The sequence below is a fragment of the Artibeus jamaicensis genome, unplaced genomic scaffold (genome assembly GCF_021234435.1).
Source record: "Artibeus jamaicensis isolate MK-2021 breed Jamaican fruit bat unplaced genomic scaffold, CSHL_Jam_final contig_332, whole genome shotgun sequence".
Classification (NCBI taxonomy): Eukaryota; Metazoa; Chordata; class Mammalia; order Chiroptera; family Phyllostomidae; genus Artibeus; species Artibeus jamaicensis.
Window position 1 is genome coordinate 25,461,116 of NW_026521788.1, and position 26,582 is coordinate 25,487,697.

A 26,582-nucleotide genomic window follows, 5' to 3' on the forward strand; every position below is an offset into this window, starting at 1 on the left:
TGTTGGAGGGATTGATTTGATTTTACCCGAGCTAAGAATGTACGTGAAATAATAAGCATCAGCATTATCAAAGCAGTTACTGGTGTGCCTTGTAATCACTTTGGCAATATTTCTGATTACTTTATATAAAATGTGGTTCACGAGTGGATCACGGTGTGCTGCTTTTCCATTTCTGTGTGTACAGAACTGGCTTGCAGATCCAAATGGGGGACCAGAAGGAGAAGAACAGATTCGAGGGGCTTTGGCTGAAGCTCGAAAAATAGCAGAATTATGTGATGATCCTAAAGAGAGAGATGACATTTTACGTTCTCTTGGAGAAATAGCGGCTCTTACGTCTAAATTAGCAGACTTTCGAAGACAGTATGTATTTAATCACTTAAATTGCCCTTTTATTTGTCTTTTTTCCCTGAGCACATAACCTACCTAAATTCTGTAGGTTAAATGCATATATGATCTTCGCTGTATTGTCACTGATTCTGTGTTACAGGACTAAGTCAGGTATTACTCTATATTGTCATTGATACCATTGAAGCATAATGATTTATTGCTGATCACATAGTTTTAAAATTAATTTAGGATGGCAAGAGCTCCTTTTTCGAGATCTATATTCTTCATTTCTAAGTTAGGACTTTTTCTGCTACATGGTTTGTGACATAGCTATTTCCCAGGTATATGAGGAAAATAATTTTCAGGCTGTGGCTATGAAAAGCTTCCTGGGGTGGGGGGAGAATGGGGAGAGTCATGTGAACATACTTTCTTCCTTCCCAAGAAAAATTATTTCTTAAGCAGCAATGACAAGCGATCCTTAAATGCAGCCTCCTTACCACAGCTTCTCTTAAATGCTTTCCTGGTACCTACTTTGATTATGTAAGAAAGAAGTGTTGCTTTTTTTTTTTTAAATAGATATTTTTCTCTCTTAAAAAAAAACAACTCTGCGGCACATGCTGAAAGAATAAATTCAGCATCAAAGGTGAAAGTTGCTTTTTTCCTACCTCTGTCCTCCAGCTACTTCTTCAGGGTTAACCACAGTCAAGTGTCAGTGTCTGGGCTGCTGCTTTCCATTCCACTCGCGTGTTTTGTTGCCTGTGCTTCTGAGGGAGCGTGCCTAGCCCCTTTGCATGAGATGTGCCTTAGAGTTCTTTCCAGTCTTATGCCGACTCTCGTGTTGGCTAAGAAAGCAAACTCTTGCCCAGGATCATGAAGTAGGAAATGCGTGGGAGCAGGATAGACACACTTTAGGCAGGAGGCTGTGGTGATGGAGATCGACTGAGGTTACTGCTGAAATTTGATTGTATATCAAGCTCAGTCACTTGGGGAATCCCTACTTTAGGCCAGAATTTTGAATTACTGGGAAAATGCATAATTTGACATTTGTAAAATATAATGTCTGTCTATAATATTCATTAATATTAACCCACTATTATAGTCTGTTTACATTCATTAGATTTTAAAATACTCAAAGTTGGAGACTATTTTCTTAGTACCCTAACACAAGTCTGTATACTTACATAGCAGGCACTCATTAGAGTTTCTAAAGGATAAGCAGAGAATTGGTGGCAATGGTGATATAGCAGATCTATTACTGTGTTGTTTGTGTATATATATATATACACACACACACACACACACACACACACACACACACAGAGTCATGCCCTGCTTAACAATGGGAATATGTTTTGAGAAATGCCCCATCAGGCAGTTTGGTATTGCCTATTGCTCATAGGCTACAAGTCTGTATAGCATGTTACTGGACAAAATGACACAAGATTTAATGAAGCACAAGAGGAAATGATATAATCAAGAGATATATTAGGCTGCTGCCAGTGTAACAGGGCATACTGTTTTACAGCAAACTTTTTGTATAAGTTTTTTTTTAATCAACTACCACTAGTTCCACTGTAACTACTACTACCCCATACACGTGGCTCCTTGGGCCAGCCTTGTGCCTCAGGGAACGAGTTGTTCAGAGATAGCAGGCTGGTGAAGTCTGCTAACCTAGTGATGATTGATTGAGCTCAGTTTACCAAATGGGTCTTGATTGAGCTAGATTGATCTAAACTTATAGTTAATGTCTTGACTGGACAAAGCTACCTGAATTTAGATGACTCATTTCTTATTTAAGGTCCAGACAGATAAACTATTCTTCTTTTAAACCAAATTAATAATCATTAGCACTTGGACATCTTATTAGCATTTGTATCAGCAACTAAATCATCTCAGTGTGAACAGCATTGGTGTGTGACAGAAAGGTGGTTTTTTTCTCTGCAGGGGGAAAGGAGATTCCCCAGAGGCCCGGGCATTGGCCAAACAGGTGGCCACTGCCCTGCAGAACTTGCAGAGCAAAACCAACAGGGCCGTGGCCAACAGCAGGCCCGCCAAAGCAGCGGTCCACCTTGAGGGCAAGATCGAGCAGGCACAGAGGTGGATTGATAACCCCACAGTGGATGACCGGGGAGTTGGTAAGGCCATCAGTGCACTGGACTATCATTAAATTGGGCTCAATGACAGCAAGCAAGTTAGTTGTTGATAAGGTCCTGTATCATCTGTAATTAAGTGCAGAAGGGGTTCTTCGGCTACTGATGAGTAAGTGATTCTACAGTGTGATTCCATTTCCAAACGTAGCTGAGATTTCTGTGACTTAAGCAAGAAGTAGTAGTGAATAAGTGATTTCGCTGTGGGCAAATTGATAGGTCGTTGGGTTGGAATTGTGACTTTGAACTAATTATTTTCAGTCTATGTATACTTCCATTATCATATTGCTATTCCTAGAGTTCTTAGAAAGTACCCATTTAAATATATTCTCTAAAAGATTTTATTTATTTGTTTAATTTTTAGAGAGAGGGGAAGGGAGGGAGAAAGAGAGGGAAAGAAACATCAACATGCAGGAGAAACATCAGTCTGTTGCCTCTTTCATGCCTCCATCCCAGGGACTTGGACCACAGCCCAGGCATGTGCCCTGACTGGGAATCGAACTGGCTACCTTTTGGTTTGTGGGACGATGCCCAACCCACTGAGCCACACCAGACAGGGCTAAACATCATTTTTGAACATAGTGAATGATGCTTAACTACCAAAGTTATTTTGAGTTGGGAGGGCTCCTGCATCAGGCAGTCACCAGCAGAGTTAATAACCTAAAATTTTCATTTTTGGGAGACTTTAGGACTGAATCTATAAGAATTTAGGTCATATTATGACAGCAAGTCTGCTAAAGTTGAAGAGCTATTTACTTCATTTGCTGTATTCATTGGATAAAAAGATAAATTTTTAAATTGGTGATTCCCAGTGTCGGGGAATCAAGCAGATGTATAATTTACTGGTAGAAGAATAAATTGGTAAAACCAAACTTTGTGAATGTCAGTTTTGTATTATGTGTCAGGAGCTTTAAAAAAGTTCATATTCATTGCCCTGGCTGGTGTGGCTTAGTGGATTGAGCGCACAGGATTGGCCTGTGAAGCAAAGGGTTGCCTGTTTGATTCCCAGTCAGGGCACATGCCTGCGTTCTGGGCCTGTGCAACCACACACTGATCTCCAGTGGGGGCACATGGGAGGCTACCGCACACTGATGTTTCTCTCCCACTCTTTCTCCTTCCCTTCCCCTCTAAAAATAAAGAAATAAAGTCTCCCAAAAATAAAGAAATAAAATATTTTTTTAAAAGTTCATACTCATCGACTTAGCATTCTGACTTCCAGGAATTTATTCTAATTAGAGATGTATATAAACAGAGTAAATGTTAAATAATAAGTGACAATTATGGTTAGTATTTTAAAATATTACACAGATTACAGATCTTAATTTTCAAAGAATATCTAATGTGGAAAAACGCTCATGTTCAGTAAAAGGAAGCAAGGAATGAAAATAAAGTAGGACCCTAACTTTGTAAAGGAGGATGAATGTGAAGTGTGTATGTGCACGCGGTGCATCACAGAAGACGAGGGGCACAAATACGTCACTGTGAATGATGGGATCATGGTGGTTTTATTTATGAGTTATACTTTTCTGTATCGCCTCACTTTTTTTTCTGTTACTGGGGGGAAAACTCACTAAACATTAGTCTTAAAAAAAATACAAACAACTTAGCAGGTGGCACTGCAGTTGCCTTCGCCAGGTCTTAGTGAGTTTCAGTATTTCCCTCTTGGTCCAGGTCAGGCCGCCATCCGAGGGCTCGTGGCCGAAGGGCATCGTTTGGCTAATGTCATGATGGGTCCTTATCGCCAAGATCTCCTTGCGAAGTGCGACAGAGTGGACCAGCTGACGGCCCAGCTCGCCGACCTGGCTGCCCGAGGGGAAGGGGAGAGCCCTCAGGCGAGAGCACTGGCGTCTCAGCTCCGAGACTCCTTAAAGGTAGAACCGAAGCGTTCATATCATTACACTTCTTGTGTTTATTTATTGAAAAATTAGGGACGGAGAGTTTTTTTTTACATACATAATTTTTTAGTCTAGGAAAAGTGAAAAAAAAAAAAAAAAGAGTGTGACTAAGGACATAAGGAAATTCAGAGCTTCCTGGGAAAAAGCGCACCGTGTGTGACAGCGCACGGAGTGACAACTCAAGCTGTGTCTCCTGTTCTGCTCGGCCGAGAGCTATTTCACGATATTTGCTTTCTCCGTGTATCGCCTGTGTCGTTTAGTCACTGTCTTCAAATGGACTCCTTTTTTAAAACAAGTAAATGTATTTAAAAGAAATTTTCAAATAATCCTGACATCATGAGCTACTTATGTGTTCTCTAACATTCTTTAAAAGAAACACATAATTATTAAAATAAAAGCATTTTTCTCTATGTTTCACCAGCCAGTACATGCCACGCATCTTGAGAACCTGGGGGCGATTGAGACTTCTTTGACTGATACAGAAAACTTAGATCGGGCTGAGTGTGATAACCAGGGGAAAGAGCTTTTGATGACTTCTAAGAATCCTATTCTTTAGACTATGTTAAGAAACGTGTACATATATTGGTTATCAAGTTTTTCTAGAAACTCAGTTTTAAAAACACATAAAAAGTTCCCATTCTTGATTTCTTTCCTCTTAATATAAGAAAATGCTTAGAAACCCAACATGGCCTCCACCACATAATCTTTATAGTCACTGTGGTCATTTCCGGGCTCCTCCAGCACTGGGAATGGTGGGGAGTCTGTCTCTCTTTGGGTCTTCTTAGGGCTCAACTCCATGATTCTCAGTATCAGTTCTTAGAGGCCACCAAGAAAGGAAGTAAGGTTTCCTGATTGAGTAGAACAGTCGCCAGGAAAATGTGGATTGTGTTTTCCCTCTTCTACTAGATACCAATAGGGCAGGATTCATATCTTAACACTCGTTCCATGCTAGCTGAGTATAGAGTTCATACTCAACAGATGCTTACCGAGTAAAAGATTAAATGAATGAATGAATGTGCCAATAAAATGAGGATAATGGCAAGTGTGGTTTTTAGATAATTTTGGAAATTTTCATTTGTAAATGATGTTTTTAAGGATCTGAAAGCCCAGATGCAGGAGGCCATGACTCAGGAGGTGTCAGATGTTTTCAGCGACACCACAACTCCCATCAAGCTGTTGGCAGTGGCGGCCACTGCACCTCCTGATGCACCCAACAGGGAAGAGGTGGGTACCTGAGGTCTGCCATTTCTTCTGTTGGTCAACCACACACATACACGCATTTATTTATTAATCATTTATTAATCTGTAAAGGTAAAATGTGATTACAGTGGGCATCGGGTTGGGATACTGTGGGTGAGGGGTGGAAGGGTAGAAGAGGGAGGGCCTTGCCATGTCTTCTTTTAGTCACCAAGTGTATTAGTTAAGAGTGTCTTGCCCTGGTGGGTGTAGCTCAGTGGATTGAGCACGAGCCTGCAAACCAAAGGATCACAATTTGATTCCCAGTCAGGGCACATGCCTGGGTTGCAGGCCAGTTCCCAGCAGGGGACACACGAGGGGCAACCATACATTGATATTTCGCTCCCTCTCTCCTTCCCTTCCCCCTAAAGATAAATAAATAAAATCTTAAAAAAAAAAAGAGTGTCTTGCTCTGACCCAGAGTGAGACCAGAGTCCTTAGAACAGAAAGGTCACTGACGTGCTGGTAGACTAGTTTCCTGGAAAAAGCCTCCCAAAACAGAAAACCCTGATTTGTAACGTTTGTTGGTTTCCATGTTGTAAATACTCCCATTGTCGCTGTCGCAGAATGAAGTCACTGGAAGCAGGGTTGGGAAGAGGTGGGCACGCTGGCTTTGCTGAGCTGGTGTGAGTCGGTCTGGAGCGCTGCACCTGGTCTCCCATCTACACTGACCTCGTGGGGACCACTCTTCTCCCTCATGCCCTTCTGTCTAGGTTGCCCTCCTTGCCTCGTATTCCCAGTGTTCTTTGTTTATGTTCACACGTTCGAACCTTGGGGCCTTCGTATTTGTTCTCTCTTGTCTTCCTCCATAGATAACTATATGCATTATGTACTCACTTTTTTTCAGCTTCCTACTGGAATGTCACTTTTGGGTCATCACCTGCAATAGTAACCCCCACAGTTACTCCCAGGGATTTCCTAAACTTTATATCCTGCTTTTCTTAGTGTTTATCAACATTTGACACATTTACCTCATTTTTTTGTTTGTCTCCCTCACATTAGCATGAAATTCCATGTGGGAAGGTACTTTGTTTTGCCATTACTTTATTCCCAGTTCTTAGAACAATGCCTGGTGCAAAGTTGGTAATGAGTGAATGGAAGGAGGGAAGGAAGAAAAGGAAGGAAGGAAAACCTTTCCCAGAAATCTTCCAGGAGACTTTTGCTTTTGTCTCATTGGCTAGAACTCTGTCACGCAGTCACTGCAGTTACAGAGGAATCTCAGAAAGCAATTATTTGGTTCCAGCGTCTCTAGTGCTTGCAGCAAAGGAAAAGGGTTGGGTCAGGCACCCAAGATGGTGTAGATCTAGTGGGTGGAGGTTTGTGTTACTTTTACTTGTTAATGGCCCCCTTTTTTTCTCTGGCCTAGGTTACTAGGCAGTTCAACTCAGGTCCCCTTTAGGCTGGGATGCTTTATAATTTAAAAAAAATTCCAGACATCTCTGAGTTTCATGCTAGTAGATTGAACTTTGTGCCAGTCCTGTCCATCTAGACATTTCATGGGTACCTCAGCACATTATCCTTCTGTTCTCTCTCCCTTGGAAATTTACGTCACCATTGATTCCTTCTGTCATCTTTCCACATCAATACATTAAGTATGTAATAAGGCTACTTTACATACTTAAGGCTACTTTGATTTCACAAATATTTCTCGAATCCTTTCCATTTTCCATTCATGTTGCCACAGCTCTACTTCTGAAACTTGTCTCCTGCTGCCTGTATGACTGACCTTTCAGTTCTCGTTGGTTTTCATTGCATCCGTCCCTAGGCCACCAATGAAATAAACATACAGATCTGACCCTGATATTTTCCTGCTTAAACCCTTCAGTGGTTTGTAAGTAGAGCGAGAGCTCTACTCTGGCTTCTTCTAATACTCTCTATACCTATTTCCTACAAACCTCGGCCTCTCAGAACCTGCACAGTAATGCTTAATTGCTTACAGTTTCCTGCATACTCTGTCTTTTCTCCCTTCCATGTGTTTGTTCTTTCCGTCTCTCTGCCTAATTATCTTATTTCTTCTTTTTCAGTTAATTCCTATTTATCCCATTATCCTGTACTTCCTGGTGGTTAAATGCCTTTCCTTTGGCTCCTGTGATATCAGTGCTTAGCTTTATTATGGCACATAACACACTCGATTATGAATATCTGTTTGTGGGCCTTCTTTACCCCACTAGACTGTGAGCTCCTTGGGATGCAGAAATTTTGTTATATCCATCTTTGTATCTTTAGCAACTACTCCAGTGTCTGGCACATGGTAGGTGCTGGGTGAATTTTGACTGAGTGACAAGAACGTCAAGTTAAGCAGTCAGTTTAATCAGAGGGAGAAGCAGACATAGGCTGGGATCAAGGTGATCAACCAAGTTTGGCCAAAGCCCTGTAGGTCCAGAGTGTGGGGGAGCAGCCAAAGAAGGAAACAAGGACTGAGGCCGGGCGGAAGAGCCTGGGGGTCAGAGATTTAGGCAGAGATTCTGAGCATTGAATGGCAAGATACCCAGCTAGGTGAGTCCAAACAAGAGGCAGAGTGGGGAAGAGACTTGGGTCGGTAAACACAGAACCCTGGCAATGAGATTGGAGCCTGCTCTTGAACCAAGAGACCTTTGGAGATTGTCTGCCAGAGCCAAACTACTCTCTGAGTGTGGACTGGCAGACCCTCAGGGGAAGGAAAGGAGAGGATGGATTTTGCTGGGCAATTTCTGACATGCTCTGCGTATAGCATTAACCCGACTCAGTGCTGTTTGGAATACCTCGCTTTTTCAAGCATTAATTCCAGTAATGTTATGCAAACCAATGACAGAAGATCTTTTGTCATTTTATCTAAGTTAAATCATCCCTTTCATGTTATGCAGCCTTGTATAATATCCATGTCAAAAAGAAAAGTTCACTTTTAAAAAATGTGAGAGCTGAATGAAGAATTTGGTGATGGTTTTGCATTTGGGATAATAAAAGTCAGCCATCCCTACCCCTGTGTCAGTTCCTGGTTGTGGGCACCAGCCGCGTTTTTTCCCTGTGGGTGTCCAGGGCAGAGTTTCTACACCATTAATGCTAGTTGGACATACGGGATGCTGTCCTGAGGATGCTGGAGCTCTGGGATTCTGGATATTCTTGGCTTTTAATGTTCCCAGCAACTTGCCCTGGAGCCTGGAGTGGGTTTGTGTGTGCATTAGACTAGGATAAACCTTTTGGGAGTGGAGATTAAGTCTTTACATTCCGTGAACTCTTATTACAGACTACACAGAGCCAAGTGTCCTGTTTGCACTTGGTAAGCACTAGTTGAACTGAAATCCAAGGGTACGCGAGACGGCACGGCCCAGACTTGGTGTTGGACTGTCTTATTGACTAGTCTTATTGACTAGGGGTTGATGTCATCTCTGAAGCCTTTGCTCGAGTGGTTGCTGCCTCTGCTTAAAGAAAGACTTTTCTTAGGCTGTGAGAACTGTTTATTTAAATAAATTTTTTTACTGTCGTTATTTACCTCAAGGTGTTCGATGAGAGGGCAGCTAACTTTGAGAACCATTCGGGAAGGCTTGGCGCCACAGCTGAAAAGGCGGCTGCTGTTGGAACTGCCAACAAATCAACAGTGGAAGGAATCCAGGCTTCGGTGAAGACAGCCCGAGAACTCACACCCCAGGTTAGGTTTCGCTTCCTTTTCACCGGTTCAGCCCTCCCCATGTGGTATTCAGTAAAGAACATTAATTACAGAAGTGTTTCTATACATTTTTGAACACGTACTGTAAGATGTCATAAATAAAACACACATACCCTTAGTGTCAAGATCGCTTTTGTATTGCTTGCATTTTTTACAATGACAATAAATTAGTTTTGAAAGTAGAAAAAACGAATAAGCTGCTCCCCTCCCCCGCGGCCTCCCCGTAGACACACTCACACTTAGGGAAATGTTTGGACAACCTTGAGAGCTTAAGCTTTACTTTGTTTTGATTTTAGAGCTTATGCCTTTTCCCATGTCCCTTTGAGGTTTTTTTTTTGTTGTTGTTTAGTCATTTATTCCCATAACTTGTTTTCTTCTTTCTACTTAATTAACGAACCAAGACAGCTAGTACACCGTGAGTAGTACGCTGGCAGAGTGCAGACAAACGAGAACGAGTTAACTGGACAGGGATTAAAGTTCTAACAGGTGATAGGTGTTCTTAAAAATACTACTTCAAGATCATTTAGTTTGATGTTTGTGTATTTCTTCTCATCAAACTATAGAAAATTCATTATTTTTTCATTCATTTACTCAGCAGATACCTCCTGAGTGCCTCTGACACATCAGGAACCGTGCTGGGCTTTACAAACCTGTGATTGGCTTTGGTGGGAACTTGCAGAGAGAGACAGGGAAATAAGCACATCTCTTAATTGTTCGCTTGTGCCCAATTGGAATGGTAACAAGTTTGATTCACTTGAAAAGTCACACTTGTCCAACTTTTTGAAAAGTCTTCCATAAAATGAATGTCTATCTTGCTTTAAAAAATTCCATGAAATGTGGAATAGAAAGCATAGGCTTCGCCCTGGCTGGTGTAGCTCAGTGGATTGAGCATGGACCTGTGAACTAAGGGATTGTGGTTTGATTCCCAGTCAGGACACATGCCTGGGTTGCAGGCCATTTCCCAGCAGGGGATGCATGAGAGATAACCATACATTGATATTTCGCTCCCTCTCTCCTTCCCTTCTCCTCTAAAGATAAATGAATAATGTCTTAAAAAAAAAAAGAAAGCATAGGTTTTCTGTATAAAAATAAGATTTCTCAAAAAGAGAAGCAGAAAACTCGACTTAAGGCACCAGCTATGGACTTTGAGGCAAGGACTTTGGAGACGGGTCTGGGTATGAAATCTGTGACCTCGTTTCCTCATCTGTACAGTGGAAGGAATGCCTTCCTCATGGGTTGTTTTGAGGATTAAGAGGATGAATGTACAGCCTGTAATTTAGCAGATAAATACTCAGTAAATGTTAATCCCTTCCCCAAGTGCTGTAAGTGACTAGGTGGGACTTCTTGAGCAAATTGCTTAAATTTTCTGAGTCTTGGTTTTTGCAGCTATAAAATGGAAAAATTACTTGTTCTGTCTCCATCACAGGGTTGTGCAGATTTAATAAGATAGTCGTTGTAAAAGTACTTTGTTAACTGTAGACAGTTTTTGTAAATATTCATAAACGAATTTTGAGTAGCTTTTAGTATCTTTTCAGTGGTGATTTTTCTAAAGGTGGATGACTTGACACCAAGGATTTAGTATATAGCATTTTTTAAATATTCTGCAGTATCAAGTGAATACCCATTTACTTTGTTATTTTTTACCTTCTTAAAACAAGGCCATGACTATAAAACCTTTTGGCAGGGCCCATTCTGGGGATGTTTGTGAGACCAAACCTAGTAGGTTCAGTCTGAAAAGAGACTTGTCAGTTTTTGGCCTTATGGTGCCATCTGTAGGTGGAAAGTGGAAAGCTTCCCCGAAGGCTTGTTTGGAGTGGCGGAGTGCTCCCGTGTTGAAAGTTTGCTTTGTCATCGGCAGGTTGTCTCCGCTGCTCGTATTCTACTTAGGAATCCTGGAAACCAAGCTGCTTATGAACATTTTGAGACCATGAAGAACCAGTGGATTGATAATGTTGAAAAAATGACAGGTAGAGTTGTGTGCGAAGTTCTCATCTCCTCCGAGGAGCTCGGAGAAACCCGAGCGGGCCGGTTGTGTTACTCAGCTGTAATTGGATAAAGGGGCGGTCATGTGCCCGACGGTGTACTTGGCGCTGATTAAGGCTGCTCGGCAGTGGCGGCTTCTCATTCAAGCCTTGCAACTTTTTCCGAAGAGAGACTCTTTGAGTCTCTTTTATTTTAATGCCGCCCTCCGGGTGTGATGTTCATTGTTACGGCTCCTATCTTCTCTTTGAATAGTGTCTTTGCTCAGCCTGAGCCAGAGTTTGGTTTCAGAGGCTGGGAGGCGGTGTTTGTGGACACAGTGAGTGTCCCTGTCATTTTCAGTGGGTTCACATTTCAAGGAACCACAATAGCTACCATTTAATACAACTTGTCTCAGAGTTTCCTCCAACTTATCAACTACGTAGTTTAAAAAAAAGGAGAAACCAACCACCTACAAGCCGTGTCTGTGCAGTTGAAGTGGCACCTCCGAAGCTTCTTCATTGTCTGTGAAGGGAGGGATGGCGAGAAGGGAAGGAACGAGGATGTAGGCTCTCCGGCTCCCCTCAGCACCTGCTGCGACAGGGGTCTGGGTCCGCAGCAGCCAGAGATGAAAGTGGAGCTGCTGAGGTGCCCGAAGAGAGGCTACAGAAACAAGAAGCAGGCTGTGAGGTTATTGGAGTCCTCCGCGTGGCTCATCTTGGCCACTACAGGCTGCCAACAAGCAACAGATGGCTGGGGAGTAAGATGGGAAGGGAGAAAATGTTATTAACAGATAACGTGGCGAAGGTTTCAGACGCAATTCTTGTTTCCTCCTGATGCCGATGCAGTTCTGGTTGTCTGTGCTAGAGAGAAGGCCAGTGGCCACTGCTGGTGTAAATGCTGTGAGTCTGTGTGGCCTCCTGGGTGGCTGCTGCTGCTGCTGCTGCTTTTTCTTCTCCTTTTTTACTATGGTCTTCACCTGGAAGCTTTTGATTGTGTAAGAAGGACTTTGAGCTCAAGGAGGGAATTCTAGGTATTGTACTTTCACATAAGAAACTTGGGCAGCAGCATTTTGGAGTCTCTGTTCTTCAAAATAGAAATTAAATTCCATTTCTATTCTCCTGACAGGGCTGGTGGACGAAGCCATTGATACCAAATCTCTGTTGGATGCTTCTGAAGAAGCAATTAAAAAAGACCTGGACAAGTGCAAAGTAGCCATGGCCAACATTCAGCCTCAGATGCTGGTCGCTGGAGCAACCAGCATTGCTCGCAGGGCCAACCGCATCCTGCTGGTGGCTAAGCGGGAGGTGGAGAACTCTGAGGATCCCAAGTTCCGCGAGGCTGTGAAGGCCGCCTCTGATGAACTGAGCAAAACCATCTCCCCAATGGTGATGGATGCAAAGGCTGTGGCTGGAAACATTTCCGACCCTGGTAAGCAATGCGTGGTGTGGCTCACCGCGGCTGAGGGGTTAGCTCAGGAAGCTGACAGGGTGGTGAGAGAATATGCCCCCCCACAACCACCATGTGCAAAGTCTGGGAGCAAAAACTCCAGGTACTTAGTTTGAGGGTGCTAGATTGATCTTTTTCTGTCCAACATAATGTTGGACGGAATGTTTTCTGCAATATTGGCAGGTTTTTTGTAAGTTAGTTTCTCTGGACCCACTTCTCTGCACTTGCTAACGTTGCCTGACTGGCATAGCTCCTGGCCCAGTTTAGTCATTATTTTGGAAATTTCTCAAAAGATGCATGATTACCAATCTACCAACTGTTTAGCTTATGTAACTGGCATAACTTCTGCTTTTCTTAAAATGCCTTTTCTCTGTAAAACATTCTCTTATCTGTTTCTGTCAAATCTGGAGGGTTTAAGTTGCCCTTTGGGTCTCATGGTTCTACACCAAAAAGTCTGGGTTTTCTGTAGTCAAATTTTACCACATTTTCAGCACTACTAAAGATGTTGCCACCACTTTGGTTGGAAACATCTGAATTCCCTTTTGTTCTGAGCACGCAATGCCTCTCGCCTTGTCTGAGCACCAGCTAGTCGGTGTGAGAGTGGGAAGGAGGAGCTACCTGATCCATCCCTGGCCCAGGCAGAATCGTGCTAGTATCCTCAACCCACCCTCACTAAGCACATGCTCTTTTCTAACTGGAGTTTCTGATAGTTCGAGCAGATTCCTGAATCCAGGCGAGTGGACACAGTTAGCAGTAGCAACTCTGCATAGGGGTTAATAGGCTGAATGCCAGGTGTAGCAAAGGAGCAGGGAGAAAGGTGAGAAGTGCTCCAGGGAGTGTGTGCTCAATCTGACACTGACATCTCCCTGTGCTGGGCTGGGCAGACGTATCTGTGAGAGGAGCGATGAACACCGGCTGAGCCCAGAGTGTTCGCACCCAGGAATGTCCTGAGTACATTCGTGGGGCAGGCGAGCAGGCATCGTGAACACCGCAGGGAACAGCTGTTCGTGACACTTCCAACTCTTCCAGACCCCGGCGGCAGCCTTGCCTTACCTCCCTTCCCCTTTAGTCACAGCCTGTGTTGCTTGCTGGCAGCTTCACATCCACCTTTTGTTAATGGAAACCAGTTCTTCTGCTGGACAGACAGTGCTCCAGGGCACTGACCTGCCCTGCTGAAAGTGAGGGTGTCTTGTGTTTAGGCCTGCAAAAGAGCTTCCTGGACTCGGGATACCGGATCCTGGGAGCTGTGGCCAAGGTCAGAGAAGCCTTCCAACCTCAGGAGCCTGACTTCCCACCTCCTCCGCCAGACCTTGAACAGCTCCGGGTAAGTAAGCTCAGACAGGTGGGGGAAGTGAGCAGCAGGGTGTGGGGCTGTAGCAGGAGAGAGGTAGATTGTGTTCTGGAGTCTCAATCACCGGGTGCCTTTGTTTAGCTTTTACTTGAATCTTAGTCGGAGGCATGACTTGATTTTCATTCCTAAATCTCACGGAGTCCTAAGCCAGTGCTTCTGCATGGTGTGTGCTGGGGAGGTGGGGCTCTGGCTGTTGGCCTGCTGTGATGGGGAGTGGCTGGAGCAAAGGAGCTGGCTTTGGTAAGTGTGGCTGCCATGACTGAGGAGTTAGTGGGGAGAGTTAGTGAGGAGTGTGGCGGGCGGGCGGGGGGAGCTGCATAGTCTGAGGTGAGATTTTATGTTCCCAGATGATAATGGCAAAACTGAGGTTGTTAGAATCTTACGTAGGTTCTTCGTTCCTTTACTTTTTTTTTTAGTAACAAAAGCAATACAATCTTTATTTTTAAGGTTTTACCCCCAACTATAATTAAAAATCTTTTGATGCCCCCCAAAGTACCATGAATTTATTCTTCTATGGATAACTGCTTTAGGAGGAGGCTCGCTGGGCAGTGTCTTGTAGATACAAATCCTAGAATCAGAAATAGTGATGATTTTCAGACATTTACTCTTAATCATATTGAAAATAGCTTAATCAAGGCAGTAATTTGATTTACTCTACTTGATTCACTTTCCTGTATTTCATGTCACTAAAAAATGTAAGTTTCTAAGTTGGGTTAGGACGAAATTGGGTCACTGTACCCATAGCGGAGGAGCAGTGCCTCCCCCGCCTCCAACGCTGCATCTGATGCCTTCCAGCCGGGCTGCTGGGTGGGTGGTTAGGGCCATGGAGACGGCTCCTCTGGGACGGCTCCTTATGCAATCAGTAGAGTCACAGTGGTTGGAATCAAGAAGTCCTTCGGTCTAGCTGCCCCTCACTGCCAGAGGAGAAGTCACCTGTCTGTGCAGCTTCCCCCCAGCAGAGTCGGGGCCAGAACCTATACCTCTGAGAATCCGTGGTCTGGTAGTGCTGTGCATGCCTCCCTGGGATGTGTCCAAAACAGTAGCTGCTAGCTTTTTGTGGAGAAAACAAGAAAGAAAATATGCTTCTGTTGAGATTGAAGCAGATGTTGCTGTGCTCAGTGTGGGTGGTCTTATGTGGAGCAAATGTGGGTGGCTTTGCTGGGGATGCTTTTTGGAGGAAAGGAAAGAATTCCAGGGGGGAGTAGTTGCTAGGGTTTTCCTTACAACCTGGTAATTCTTTCTCAGCTGACAGATGAGCTTGCTCCTCCCAAACCACCCCTACCAGAGGGTGAGGTCCCTCCTCCCAGACCGCCACCCCCAGAGGAGAAGGATGAAGAGTTCCCTGAGCAGAAAGCTGGGGAGGCGATTAACCAGCCAATGATGATGGCTGCCAGGCAGCTCCATGATGAAGCTCGCAAATGGTCCAGCAAGGTAAGTAATGAAGCTTTTCTCGTTGAGAAAGGATGAACCATGTACAACACCCAGTAGGAACAATCTATTTGGAAAGTCACCCCTCTCTGTTTTGGTTCCTGTGTTAAGGGTGTGATCCTCTTCTTAGTTGCAGTTTCGTGAGATGTGCCTGGTGCTTGATGGTTTCTCCTAGCAGCAGAAGTGAGAGCTAGGGCGCCTGCGTTTGAGAGGAGGATTCTGTCCGTTAGAATGTCATGTGCTGCACCCTGGACGTTTGGGGTCTTTTAGAAATTGCTTTTCTTTCCTAGGTGCTCTCTTGCTAATTATCAGCTCTCTGAACGTGAAACTGTCTTCCGTGTGCTCTGCCGCAGCTAGATGAAATGTTTACATTTTCTCTCTTTTTTCATAGAAGTGAGTAGCTTGTGTCTTAGAAGCCATGTTTTTTTTTCTCAAAATCATCTTGCCCTTCAACTCAAGACAGCTCCAGGCTAATTCCAGCTCAGCAAACCTGAAAGTATAAATATTAATGTGGTTGGTGAAAATTTGGATGCTAGAGCAGTCACGTTCTGTGAATAACTTTTGCCTCTTTCCCCCAGAGTCCTGAAAAGTGCGCGGTAGCTTTCCTTGATAAGAGCTAAATGTTATTGCTGATTTTGCTGTGAAATGCAGTTCTAGCTCAGTTTTAAACCTTTTCTAATATGACCCTGGATCTTTCCTCCCACTGTCTCTTTGCCTTCGTTCTTTCATGCCCGCAGCCCACTCAAGTTCTTGTGTTGAATGTAGTTCTCAGGGTCTTTCCGCACATGCGGTTAATCTTGTTTTTTTCAGGCTGGGTTTTTAACTCTACATTTTTCTGAATGGTTAGCTCTGAGTCCAGGTTCTGTGAAGGAATGATGACCTTTCTGGTGTTGGACCTGACCCATGGAATTATTTGTAATTGCACCTCTGCATCTGGGGCTTGCACACCCCTGGGACCAGTTGCAGAGCCCCCACTATACTTGGGGAGTGGGGTTGGAGTGGCCAGGAAGGTTGGTTTTACTCAAAGATTTTTCAAGGGAATTTAAATCACATCACATTAAACCCAGATACATTGTGCCACAGAAGACAAAACATATATGAATTATAAAGATAAAGATAAAACTTGGGGGCAGAAAACACGAGCCCTCATGTGTGCTGCGCTGAGCCATTTGTGGCCAGAAGTCCGCAGGGTTGGCTGTGTTGGAGGTTCGGAGCATCAGGAGATTGCTGACTTTGAGCTCTGAGAAGTCGGGAGCTTCTTGAACCGTGTGTGTTTGGGTGGCGGTGGTATGTGTGTCTGTTTATCTGTCTTTATATACTTCAGGACTCTAAATCCCAGCAGCAGTGAGCTGGCCTGTCCTCTGAGGCCTGGGGATGATGAATCCTGGTTGAGACAGAGTTCAGGTGAAAGGATCTGGTTGGTAATTGAACCCACGTTTGCCTTCAATCTTCCCGCTTTGTCGTCACCTTTTAGAGACAGGTTTCCTGTGCAGGGTAAGACTTTTTGGAGTGACAGCAACCTCAAATAAAGTTCCACACGAATGCCTACTTCCTGTTGTTAGAGATGTTTGATCCAATGAATCTGAGCTCACTATTTTTCACACGAGTGGTTCTGCTTCATTGAGGCAGTCCACCCCCCCCTCCCCCCCGCCCTACTGTCGGCATCTCTGCCTCCTCACCTGGCCTTTCAGAATCCTTGTTCCTGGTAGTAGATTCTTCCTCTCCCCCGCATGAGTCTTATTCTCTCATGGGTACCAATTTTGGGCTCCTCCTTTGAGATCATCCTGGGTCAGTTGCCAAGTCCACGTATTGTCTTATCTGTGAAATATGTAAATTGAGTGTCGGGAGGAGGGAGAAGCCTATTTTGCAGCAGGAGAGAGATAGACTGTACACAGAGAACAGCTTTCTGAATCAGTACCAGCAGTGGGTGCAGCGCGCGACTGTGGAAGCGTCTCTGAAGCCCTGGAGGGGTACAGAGAGAGCTGGTTGACGTGGGTTTCCCTAAGGGCCGTGGCTGGACGAGGCACCTTCCCGAGGTTCCTTTTCAGCGGGGTGGCGGTGGGGTACTTGATCAGTCCTCTTTGCCTCACCGTTGTGGTTGCTTTTTTGCCTGTTTCCTCACTTGCTATCCATGGCCTCGGATGTACCATTTCTAATTCCTGGACTTTACCTCCCGTAGGAAATAATCACCTGAGTCTGGGAGTGGTAGAGCTGACCAAAGTCACTTCCTGTGTCCAGGAAGATGTAGAACAGTATCCGTATGGGTCAGCGGGGTGTTCACTGAATTCTCTTCAAAGCCACTCGTGTGACTGCATTTACGTTTTCTCCCTGGATTTCTTTGAAAAGTAATGAGCTACTAGTGTTTTGTTGTTTGGCTCCTCAAACATATTCTGACTTGAAAATCACTCTTGGCAAGATAAATTTTGGCAGTAAGGTGTACAAGAAAGAAATGCCACTTGCTTCTTAGTATGCATATTTCTCTGGAAACCCGTTGCTGCTGGAGTGGGTCTCTTTCTTTCGTGCCACGTCGAAGAGGGTGGCCTGGCCTGGGCTGCAGCCTGAGTGTCCTCCTTCCCTGGAGCTTGGTTCCTCAGGCTCCTGAGGCGTGTGCCGTTTTCATTCCTGTACCGGGCAAGCTTTGGTTACTAGACCAGCCGCAGCTCAGTTCCCCAAGTCCGACTGCTCTTACTAACACTTTCCCTGTTTCTCATCCTTCCTGCCATCGACAAAGCCGGGTACCCCAGCCGCAGAGGTGGGTATAGGTGTTGTAGCTGAGGCAGATGCGGCTGATGCTGTGGGGTTCCCTGTCCCCCCTGACATGGAAGACGATTACGAACCTGAGCTGCTGTTAATGCCATCCAATCAGCCGGTCAACCAACCCATTCTGGCTGCGGCTCAGTCATTGCATCGGGAAGCTACCAAGTGGTCTAGTAAGGTACTGATTAGCACCCCCAGTTGGGGCCGCTCCAAATGCATCCGGCCATGTGCAGCCTTGACACGTTGCATCACTCGTGATCTGTGCGGGTCCTGTGAGTCTGGGCAGGGCGGGCATCTGTCTCTCTGCACCTTGTTGTTAGGACTGGCTTCACAAGTTTGATAGGTCTGCTAATGCCAGATTAATGGGATTGCATTTATGTTGGGGGGCTAGAGAGAGATGGGGTCACTTTTGAAAGGATTCACCAACCTGTAGCCACTATTGGAATCTTACACCCCTTGGGAAGCCGTGGATGCTTCTCCCAATGATTTGTAGGTCAGGAACCACTGTAGACCATTAAGAGGTCACCTGGCCTGACCACTGAGCTTTGCATACTTCCCCCTCCTCCCACTGACCTCTCACTGATGCACTGATGCCTCAGCAGAGTTGATCAGGGTGAAAAGTAGCTCCAGATGCAGGCTCTCTGAGGGGGGCCTCTTGCTGCCCTGCATTTGGCTGAGTGGCCGATGCCAGCCTTAATGGGAGCCCACAGGGAAAGGGGCACCATTGACTGCTTGTCCACATTTCAGTGGGAGGGGCGGGAGTGGGGAACAGAGAGAGCTCGGGCTGCAGGGCAGGCAGCCGCACAGCTTTGGCCTTGGAGACCGAACCAATGCTAGTTTGGGGTGGGGGGTGGGGTGGGGATGATCACTTTTTTCCCTTGGAAGGCGGCATGTTGCAAGGAGAAGGGGTTTGAAGAGTACCGGGTAATAACTAATCCTGGCACTACACTGTCTTCTAACCAAGGTCATGACGTCTTAGAATGATCCCAGGTCTGCGCTGGAAGAGGTGGGCCCAGAGGGCCTTGTCTAACATACCCCTGTTCTCATGACTTCTTCACACACCTGTGCTCTCTCCGGCCTCAGATACTGTCTGGGCTGGTGCACGCCTTCTAGCATAAACCATCAGCCACTCCTGGTGCCTGTGGAGGTCGTGCGCACAGCGCCCGCAGCGGCATGGTTTGTGTGAGTCACTGCATCGTAGGGAAATCGAGAAGCGTGAGGGGAAAAATGAGTACAGCCTGGCCTTTGGGGTATTTTGAACAATGCAATTGTTATATTTTGGTTGTTACCAGCCAAAAGAGAGCCTTTTGAGGACATAAAGCAAATTACTTGTGCATTCTTTATCGACCCATGAAGGTTTAAATGAACCAAAATGCCACACCTGAAATAGGCGCTGCTAGGTGGGGTGGGGGTTGCATTTGCAGTTTGGCTCATGTTTTTATTTTCCTGATGCCTCCCTCGGCATCCTCTCAGCTGGACGTTTCTTTAATTGAAGCCACTTATTTGAGGGGATGGAAGAGTTGATTCTTGGCCTTTTTAAAGGTGCAAAGTTAAAATAGTTATGTTCCCTTAGGCTGGTAGGACAGTTGAGGGAGAGTAGGAGCAGTCCAGGTCACAAAATACGTGTTTGTTTTTTTTATCAAAGCCAATTATGGTTACTTGGGTTTTAAATTCTAGTTTAGCAGAGACAGTGCTTGGCAGCTATTTGTAATAAGAACAAGGGTCTGACCTCAGCATCTGGAGTGGCTTCTCTGTGTTTTTCCCCTCAGGCCAGCTCTGCTGCTTTCCCTGCAGAAAGGAACATGCCTGCTTAACCAACCATGTGGCCCAACCCCGTTTTGTTGACCTGATTAACCTGGAGATGCTGAAGTGCTTGTTTAGTGCTCTGCCTGGGGCGCACACGCTGCCCTGTCGGACTAATACTCAGTTCTTCCTTTTTCGGTCGGTTTCTCTCTCTCTTCCACTTTCTCTCACAAGTGCTAGGGTGAGTGCCCTGGCTCTCTCTTCTCTCGGCCTGTTTCTCTTGTGCTGTCCTTGTCACTCAGAAACAGTCTCTTTATCCTCTTTTCCTCCTTCCAGAGGCTGCTGGAGCAGCAGGCTCCTTTTCTCTCCTCTGTGCTTCTACGGCCTTCCCTCACTTGGTCAGACTGTGGTCTGAGCTCATGCTGCGTATTTGCCTCTTTCTAGGGCAATGACATCATCGCCGCAGCCAAGCGCATGGCTCTGCTGATGGCTGAGATGTCTCGGCTGGTAAGAGGGGGCAGCGGTACCAAGCGGGCATTGATTCAGTGTGCCAAGGACATCGCCAAGGCCTCAGATGAGGTCACTCGGTTGGCCAAGGAGGTTGCCAAGCAGTGCACAGACAAGCGGATTAGAACGAACCTCTTACAGGTACCGAGGAGTGTGTGTGTGTGTGTGTGTGTGTGTGTGTGTGTGTGTGTGTGTGAGAGTCAGGGTGGGGGATGTGGTGGGAAGAAGAGCAGGAAAGAGAAAAGTGGAGAGCAAGGAGGAGACACTTCAAAGTGGGAAGAAGTAGCAGAAAGGGAAGTACATGTGGGTATTTGGGAAAGGCAGATACAGGAAAGTTTATTTCCTAATCAAGTGAAAGAATTTTAATGCTTCCCTTTCTGTGCAAAGGGACTCTATTGATCCTTGGAGGAAAACAAGCGGAGTCCTGTTGCTAATTTATTGAGTGCCTTCTGTATGCTGGCTGCTGGCAATACTGAGGGGGATAAGTTTTGCCCTCCAGCAACTTGCAGGCAAGAAAAACACTAAGTTAAAATGTCTTTTTAGGTTTGTGAACGAATCCCAACCATAAGCACCCAGCTCAAAATCCTGTCCACAGTGAAGGCCACCATGCTGGGCCGGACCAACATCAGTGATGAGGAGTCTGAGCAGGTACGTGCCTGCTGCTTCTGGTTTTTGCCAACAGCTGCTGTGCCACCGTATAGCGATTCCGTTTAGCTTCGGGGAAGCTGTGCTGTGACCTGAGTAGTCAGTGTGTGGGATGGGACTTCAGTCTCTCGGAGGGGCATCTGGGCTGGAGAGATGCGTCAAACATTTGGGAGGGAAAGGAAAGCTCTTGTGCAACTTTTGTTGTTTTCTAGGTGGGAGATTGAGGCCTAAGGGAGGTTAGGTGTCTGAATCAGTAACAGTGAGGACTTTGCTCATTTCTTTTCCACCCTGCAGTGAGTGTGGCTCTCGAGGCCTCCAGTGCCTGTTCGCGCTTGCCCTGCTGTAGTTTTTTGGCTGGACAGGATTTCTGCTTCCTAATTCTCTGGGTGGTAACTACCTCAGGGAGGATGACTAGTGTGTAGGCTTTTCAGGAACCTGTGCTGAGGCTGAAATGACAACTCAAAGGAGGTGTTTCTCTTTAACAGAGTCTGAAATAAGGATGGTGGGAGGTCCTCTTAAGTGATGCTTCTTGTTTGTGCCTTGGCAACCACTTCTTGGAGTTTGTCTTCTCTCCCTGCCTCCTGGAAACGTGGCCCAGGTGTTCCAGAAAGCCTTTATTTGAGCACCTTTCCCTTTCCTTATCTCTAGTAGGCTCTGCTGGGAGCCAGATTCCCAATTTCTTCTCATAGCAGGTAGCTCCTATTTTGTTGAACTGCCCAGGCAAGCTCATCATACAACAGGTATGTGTGTGGCACTGAATTAGGCCCTGTATAGGATAGTTTAAAAAAAATAGACACAATCTCTCCGTTTGGGGAACTCACAGATAATTTTGGAGAAAAATCTGATCTGTTGGCCAGGAGAGAGGCTAGGAACGTGTTAGAGGAGTCAGGTAATGGTAATGCTGCTTTCGTATCGTGTTTGATCCAACAGCTCTCGCCCCAACTCTTTCTTCTCCCAAACCACGGAACTGGATCTTCATCCCTAACTTACTTCTGTGTATTCTAGGTAGGGTGTGGGCACTGGTCTGTTTCCTGTCTTGTGATCTTTTCTGCCCCAAGCAAAGGAAGTGGGAAAAGCAGGGAAGAAAGGGTAGGGCTTAGAGTTTCAGACCTTATCATTTATTTAACCAACAAAAATGTATCTTGGGAATACCTACTCTGTTCTGTTAAGTATTCCAATAAAAAAGATAGAAACGGACAGTGTAGCAGAATGCAGAAATCACAGGACTGCAAGTCAGAGGTTTTGATCCTCATTCTGACTATTGCGTGACTTTGGTTGGAAAGTCTCTGAACTTCTCCAGGCCTTAGCTTGTTTGTTGAAGCAGAAAGATCAACTTTCAGGAATTCTAGCCCATAGTCATGCCTCTCTGAGCTCATGAACCCTGTGAAATTGCATGTACAAATTTTGCATAGGTGAGTATTTTTCACTACATTGTAGGTTCTGTGGCTCAAAAATAGTTAAGAATTAAAAAAGCAAAAAAAGAATTACTGGGCCAATGGAGTGATAAGTTCTCTGACCTGCTACAGGAGAGTACCTGTGTGGTCCCAGTCCTGTGACTTTGTGTGTTTAGAAGATTTACTTCACTAGATTTTCATGGATTTGTAAGGTGATTGGTTTGTTCATGTAATTATTTTTTAATTCACTAATTAAACATTTACGAAATACCTCTTATGTGCTAGGCATTGTCCTAACACAGAAGTGCAACTGTGAACAGAACCAACATGGATCTCTGCCCTCTTGGGACCTAATTTTTAGATAAAACAACTGAGGTAAAACATGTAGTGCATCAGTTAGTGATAATGGGTTCTGTGGAGGAAAATGAAGAAAGGATTGGAGGGTGACGAGTGTTGAGAGTTGAGAAGGTGGTTTAAAATGAAGTGAGCAGGGAGAGCCTCACCAGGGTTACAAGTGAGCGAAGACCCGAGAAAGCTGAGGGGTGAGCCAGGGGAGACCTGGAAGAAGAGCATTTCAGGTAGAGGGGACAGCAAGAGCCAGAGGCAGCAGCTTTCTGAAGATCAGGAAAGAGTATCCACTAGAGGCCTTTTGGGGATACAGTATACAATCAGTGATGGGCCAGTTTAGGTTTCTTTGGTGATTCAGTTCAACCACCAGTGATGTGACAAGGGCGGGGCGGGTACCAGGTGCAGGTAAGGGAAACTGCTGGTTTGGAAGGCAGGGCTGCTGGTCAGGAACTGAGTAATGGAGAGCTCCTCATTCCCTGCAGGCTACAGAGATGCTGGTTCACAATGCCCAGAACCTCATGCAGTCTGTGAAGGAGACTGTCCGAGAAGCAGAAGCAGCTTCAATCAAAATTCGAACAGATGCTGGATTTACACTGCGCTGGGTTAGAAAGACTCCCTGGTACCAGTAGGCACCTGATGGAACCTGGTTGGCACAGAACCCCCTGCTAAACAGAATGAGTTATTAAGTTCCAGGAGCCACCCAGAATTGCTGGGGGGTTGAAAGCCACATCCTGGCTGGATATAACAGAAAGGAATGGGGCCTCTTCACATTAGGAAACATTTATACTCTTGTCATGGGCACTCTGAAAGTGTCTGTTCTCAAACACAATTATACTCCTGCACAGTCTCCAGATAGACAGACTGGGTTTCTAGCCCACGGACTTCACATAAGCTCAGAATCCGAGTGAACACTAGCCAGACACTCTGCTCTGTCCTGGTCCCCTAGGGGACAGGTCCCTCTCTGCGTCCTTCTCTCCCCCCACCGCTCCCTACTCTCCCCACCAGGCTCCTAAGACCCAGGGCCCAGGCAAGTCAGTTAAGGAATCACTGTGCCTCCAAAACTTGTTTTGGGCTGTCCATGTTGCTGCTGACCACGCCTGTCTTCCCTGGCTCTGCTACCTGGGATCTTTTCAGAAGTGAGCTTCACTGCTGTAGGGGAAGTTGGCCTCTGGGGAGACCTAGTTTGTGCATCCTGGATTCACACCCTGTCCCTCCCCCCAGCTTAATCCGTTTCCCACCGTATAAAATCCAATGACAGAATCACATGGTTCTGTCTTTACTGTGTCCCTGCGCAACACCTGTGCCAGGGAAACTTCTTGTCCCATACCCTGCCTCAGCCTGCCAAGGCAGCCATCCCGTGAACACACTGTGTGTCTTGGTGCTCTCTGTCCCTGGAGGGGCAGAGTTGCCTGGGAGTGGCCCTGCCCTTTGGCCCAGCAGGGCCACTCCCAGGAGCTTCATGCTTTGTCACTGCCTGCAGAGGTCTGTGCTGAGGCCTTACCATTCATTCTTAACTCTTATTCTTTCTGAGCTGAAATGCTGCATTTACTTTTTAACCAAATCATGTCTCCTATCCTGGTTTTTATATTCTTGCCCCACATCCTCCCTAAACAAGATTTTAAAAGATATACGTTTGTTCATTTGTAATTTTGAAAGATCCTGTTTATCCTTTTGAAATTCAGTCCTAAGAATTGGTGCTTGCCCCGCACTAGTGTTTAATGGAAAGACAGCCCTGTCTGAAGGACACTCTCTACAGAGGGACAGTGGTCCTTGTGGACTGGAATGCTGGCGCTGTTGGGGCTGAATCAATGGGAATAGGCCTCAGTAATTCCTACCTCCCTCAACAAAACATAGCCCTCCCTCCCTAGTTCTACTTCAGTTATCACCACAAGTTTCCTATTAGCAAAAGGAGAGAGAAGAGTTTTTCCTTTTTTGCACTCATCACTGCTCTCTAAGCATTCCCCAGCACACGAAACTGTATTTCTTCCCAAAGCCAGAACTGGATGAGTAAAAGCGTAAGGACCCTTGCTCAAATGTCCTTCCTTCCCACCTCTAATGTGTGTTCGATCCCAACATGAAATGTGTAAACTTTGTCTTAAGTTGGTACTGTACACTCAGGCTTCATTTTCTTTTAACTGATGATTTTCAAGGCCCTCAGCATATTTGTATAGTTGCTTACCTGATATAAATGAAATATTAATGCCTTTAAAGTATGAATCTATGCCAAAGATCACCTTTTGTTTTTACTAAAGATTGAGGAAGTAAGAAAAATCATGTTTGCTCTTCAAGTTCTTCCAGTGTTTTGAGGCACTGGCTTACACTTTATGCCGATGTGCTTTTCTCTAATATCAGTGCTCCAGACCCAGTGAAGCAAATTAAAAAAAAAATCCTTGAATGATGAATAGCGACATCACCACTAAAAAACTACATTTATAAGCTAGGATTTGTTATATGCAAGTATTTTCTGCCTTTTCTTTTGTTCTGTTTAAAATAATAAAGTGCATTTGTATAAATAATGCCTTAAATGATGGGTATATTATTTTCGTAGAAACTTTTAGATCAGGTTTCTCCTTTGTTTAAAAAAATTGCCAATGAAACTAATCCTCCAGATCTGGAAACTAGCTCTTTATTTAATCCAAAGTTGTACTGGAAGTAGCAGAAACCAGGGCTATGTTTATGTAACAAAGATCTGTATAATAAAGGACAATTTTGGGAATTATATGCTAGATGGAGCAAAAGTGACGAAGGTTAACAGGAGGAGAGCAGCCAGATGACGTGGATCATCCTCTGGTTGAAGTAGTTTGTCATCATTTTAGATGGTTCTAGCTATTCACGGAGACTGTTGCTATCCCTGAAGAAGATGAAGCTGTTACATGTGCAGGTCTGTTTGGTATATTCCAAAGCCCAGTACAGAACAAGAGGGTTTCAGGGTTCTACCAGGGCTGTTGGAGGAAGCACTGACTAAGAGACCAGGAGCAAGTTCTTGGCGTACAGCTGGGACATCACTGTTTTTTGCCTGATTTTCCAGGTGCGAGAGGGGTAAACATCATGAAAAGACTACATATAGTTAGTGTTGCTTTAACTTAGAAAAGTTATCAAGTAGGGAGCCAGAATCCAGCCTATTTGAGTTAAAGGGAAATGTCCAAAGTGACTGAATTAGTTCAGCAATGTGTGAATAGTATTCATGGTCTCATTTTTGCAGTTCACCCTATGTTCACTGGTGCTGCCTTCCTGCTGTGTTACAGGTTAGTCAGTCTCAAATCAGGTAACTCTGAGGACAATATGACAAACATCTTCCAAAGGCTCTTCTCTAGCACCACTTAAGGAATACACCGTCACATGAAGTCCCTTTAAATAAAATGATGGTGACTTCCATATGCAGAAAATAAGCATCTACTTCACTTGCTCTTGAGATACACTCCTTTAAGAATTCAGAAAACAGGGCCATCCTGGGATTAGCTAGAATTCTGTGCTTGAAAAATATTCTAATACTCCAAAGTATTAATGACTTTGTTATTAGTAAGTAGTGGTAGGGAAAGGAAGCTTTGATCAGTGTGTGGCCAAAAGGGTGATGGTTAGAGAACGTATACATGACTGTTAACATACTGAGGCTCAGAGAGGAGCACTTGGAAGTGCTTGGTAGCAACCTTCACACCTTGTATGATAATACAGAACAAAATCTGATCATGCTGTGCTTGCTCTGACACAGGCATGCCTATTTGCGAACACTCAATCACCAGTCAAGCTAAAAAA

At 45.1% G+C, this 26,582-nt stretch overlaps 1 protein-coding gene across 2 annotated transcripts in view; it reads left to right on the top strand.

Moving 5' to 3' along the window:
- Nucleotides 1-25,345, top strand: part of VCL (vinculin) — a 106,895-nt gene extending 81,550 nt beyond the window's left edge. The window contains exons 10-22 of one of the 2 annotated variants that reach the window (XM_037130631.2): nt 185-360; nt 2,272-2,462; nt 4,146-4,345; nt 5,465-5,593; nt 9,081-9,230; nt 11,107-11,215; nt 12,336-12,638; nt 13,856-13,980; nt 15,253-15,438; nt 18,167-18,370; nt 20,380-20,583; nt 20,986-21,090; nt 23,312-25,345. In XM_037130631.2, the coding sequence (XP_036986526.1) occupies nt 185-360; nt 2,272-2,462; nt 4,146-4,345; nt 5,465-5,593; nt 9,081-9,230; nt 11,107-11,215; nt 12,336-12,638; nt 13,856-13,980; nt 15,253-15,438; nt 18,167-18,370; nt 20,380-20,583; nt 20,986-21,090; nt 23,312-23,458 (2,229 nt within the window). In that variant the 3' untranslated portion in view covers nt 23,459-25,345. The remainder of the gene's footprint in view (nt 1-184; nt 361-2,271; nt 2,463-4,145; nt 4,346-5,464; nt 5,594-9,080; nt 9,231-11,106; nt 11,216-12,335; nt 12,639-13,855; nt 13,981-15,252; nt 15,439-18,166; nt 18,371-20,379; nt 20,584-20,985; nt 21,091-23,311) is intronic. The other variant, XM_037130630.2, reaches the window with a different exon arrangement.
- Nucleotides 25,346-26,582: the final 1,237 nt, after the last annotated feature.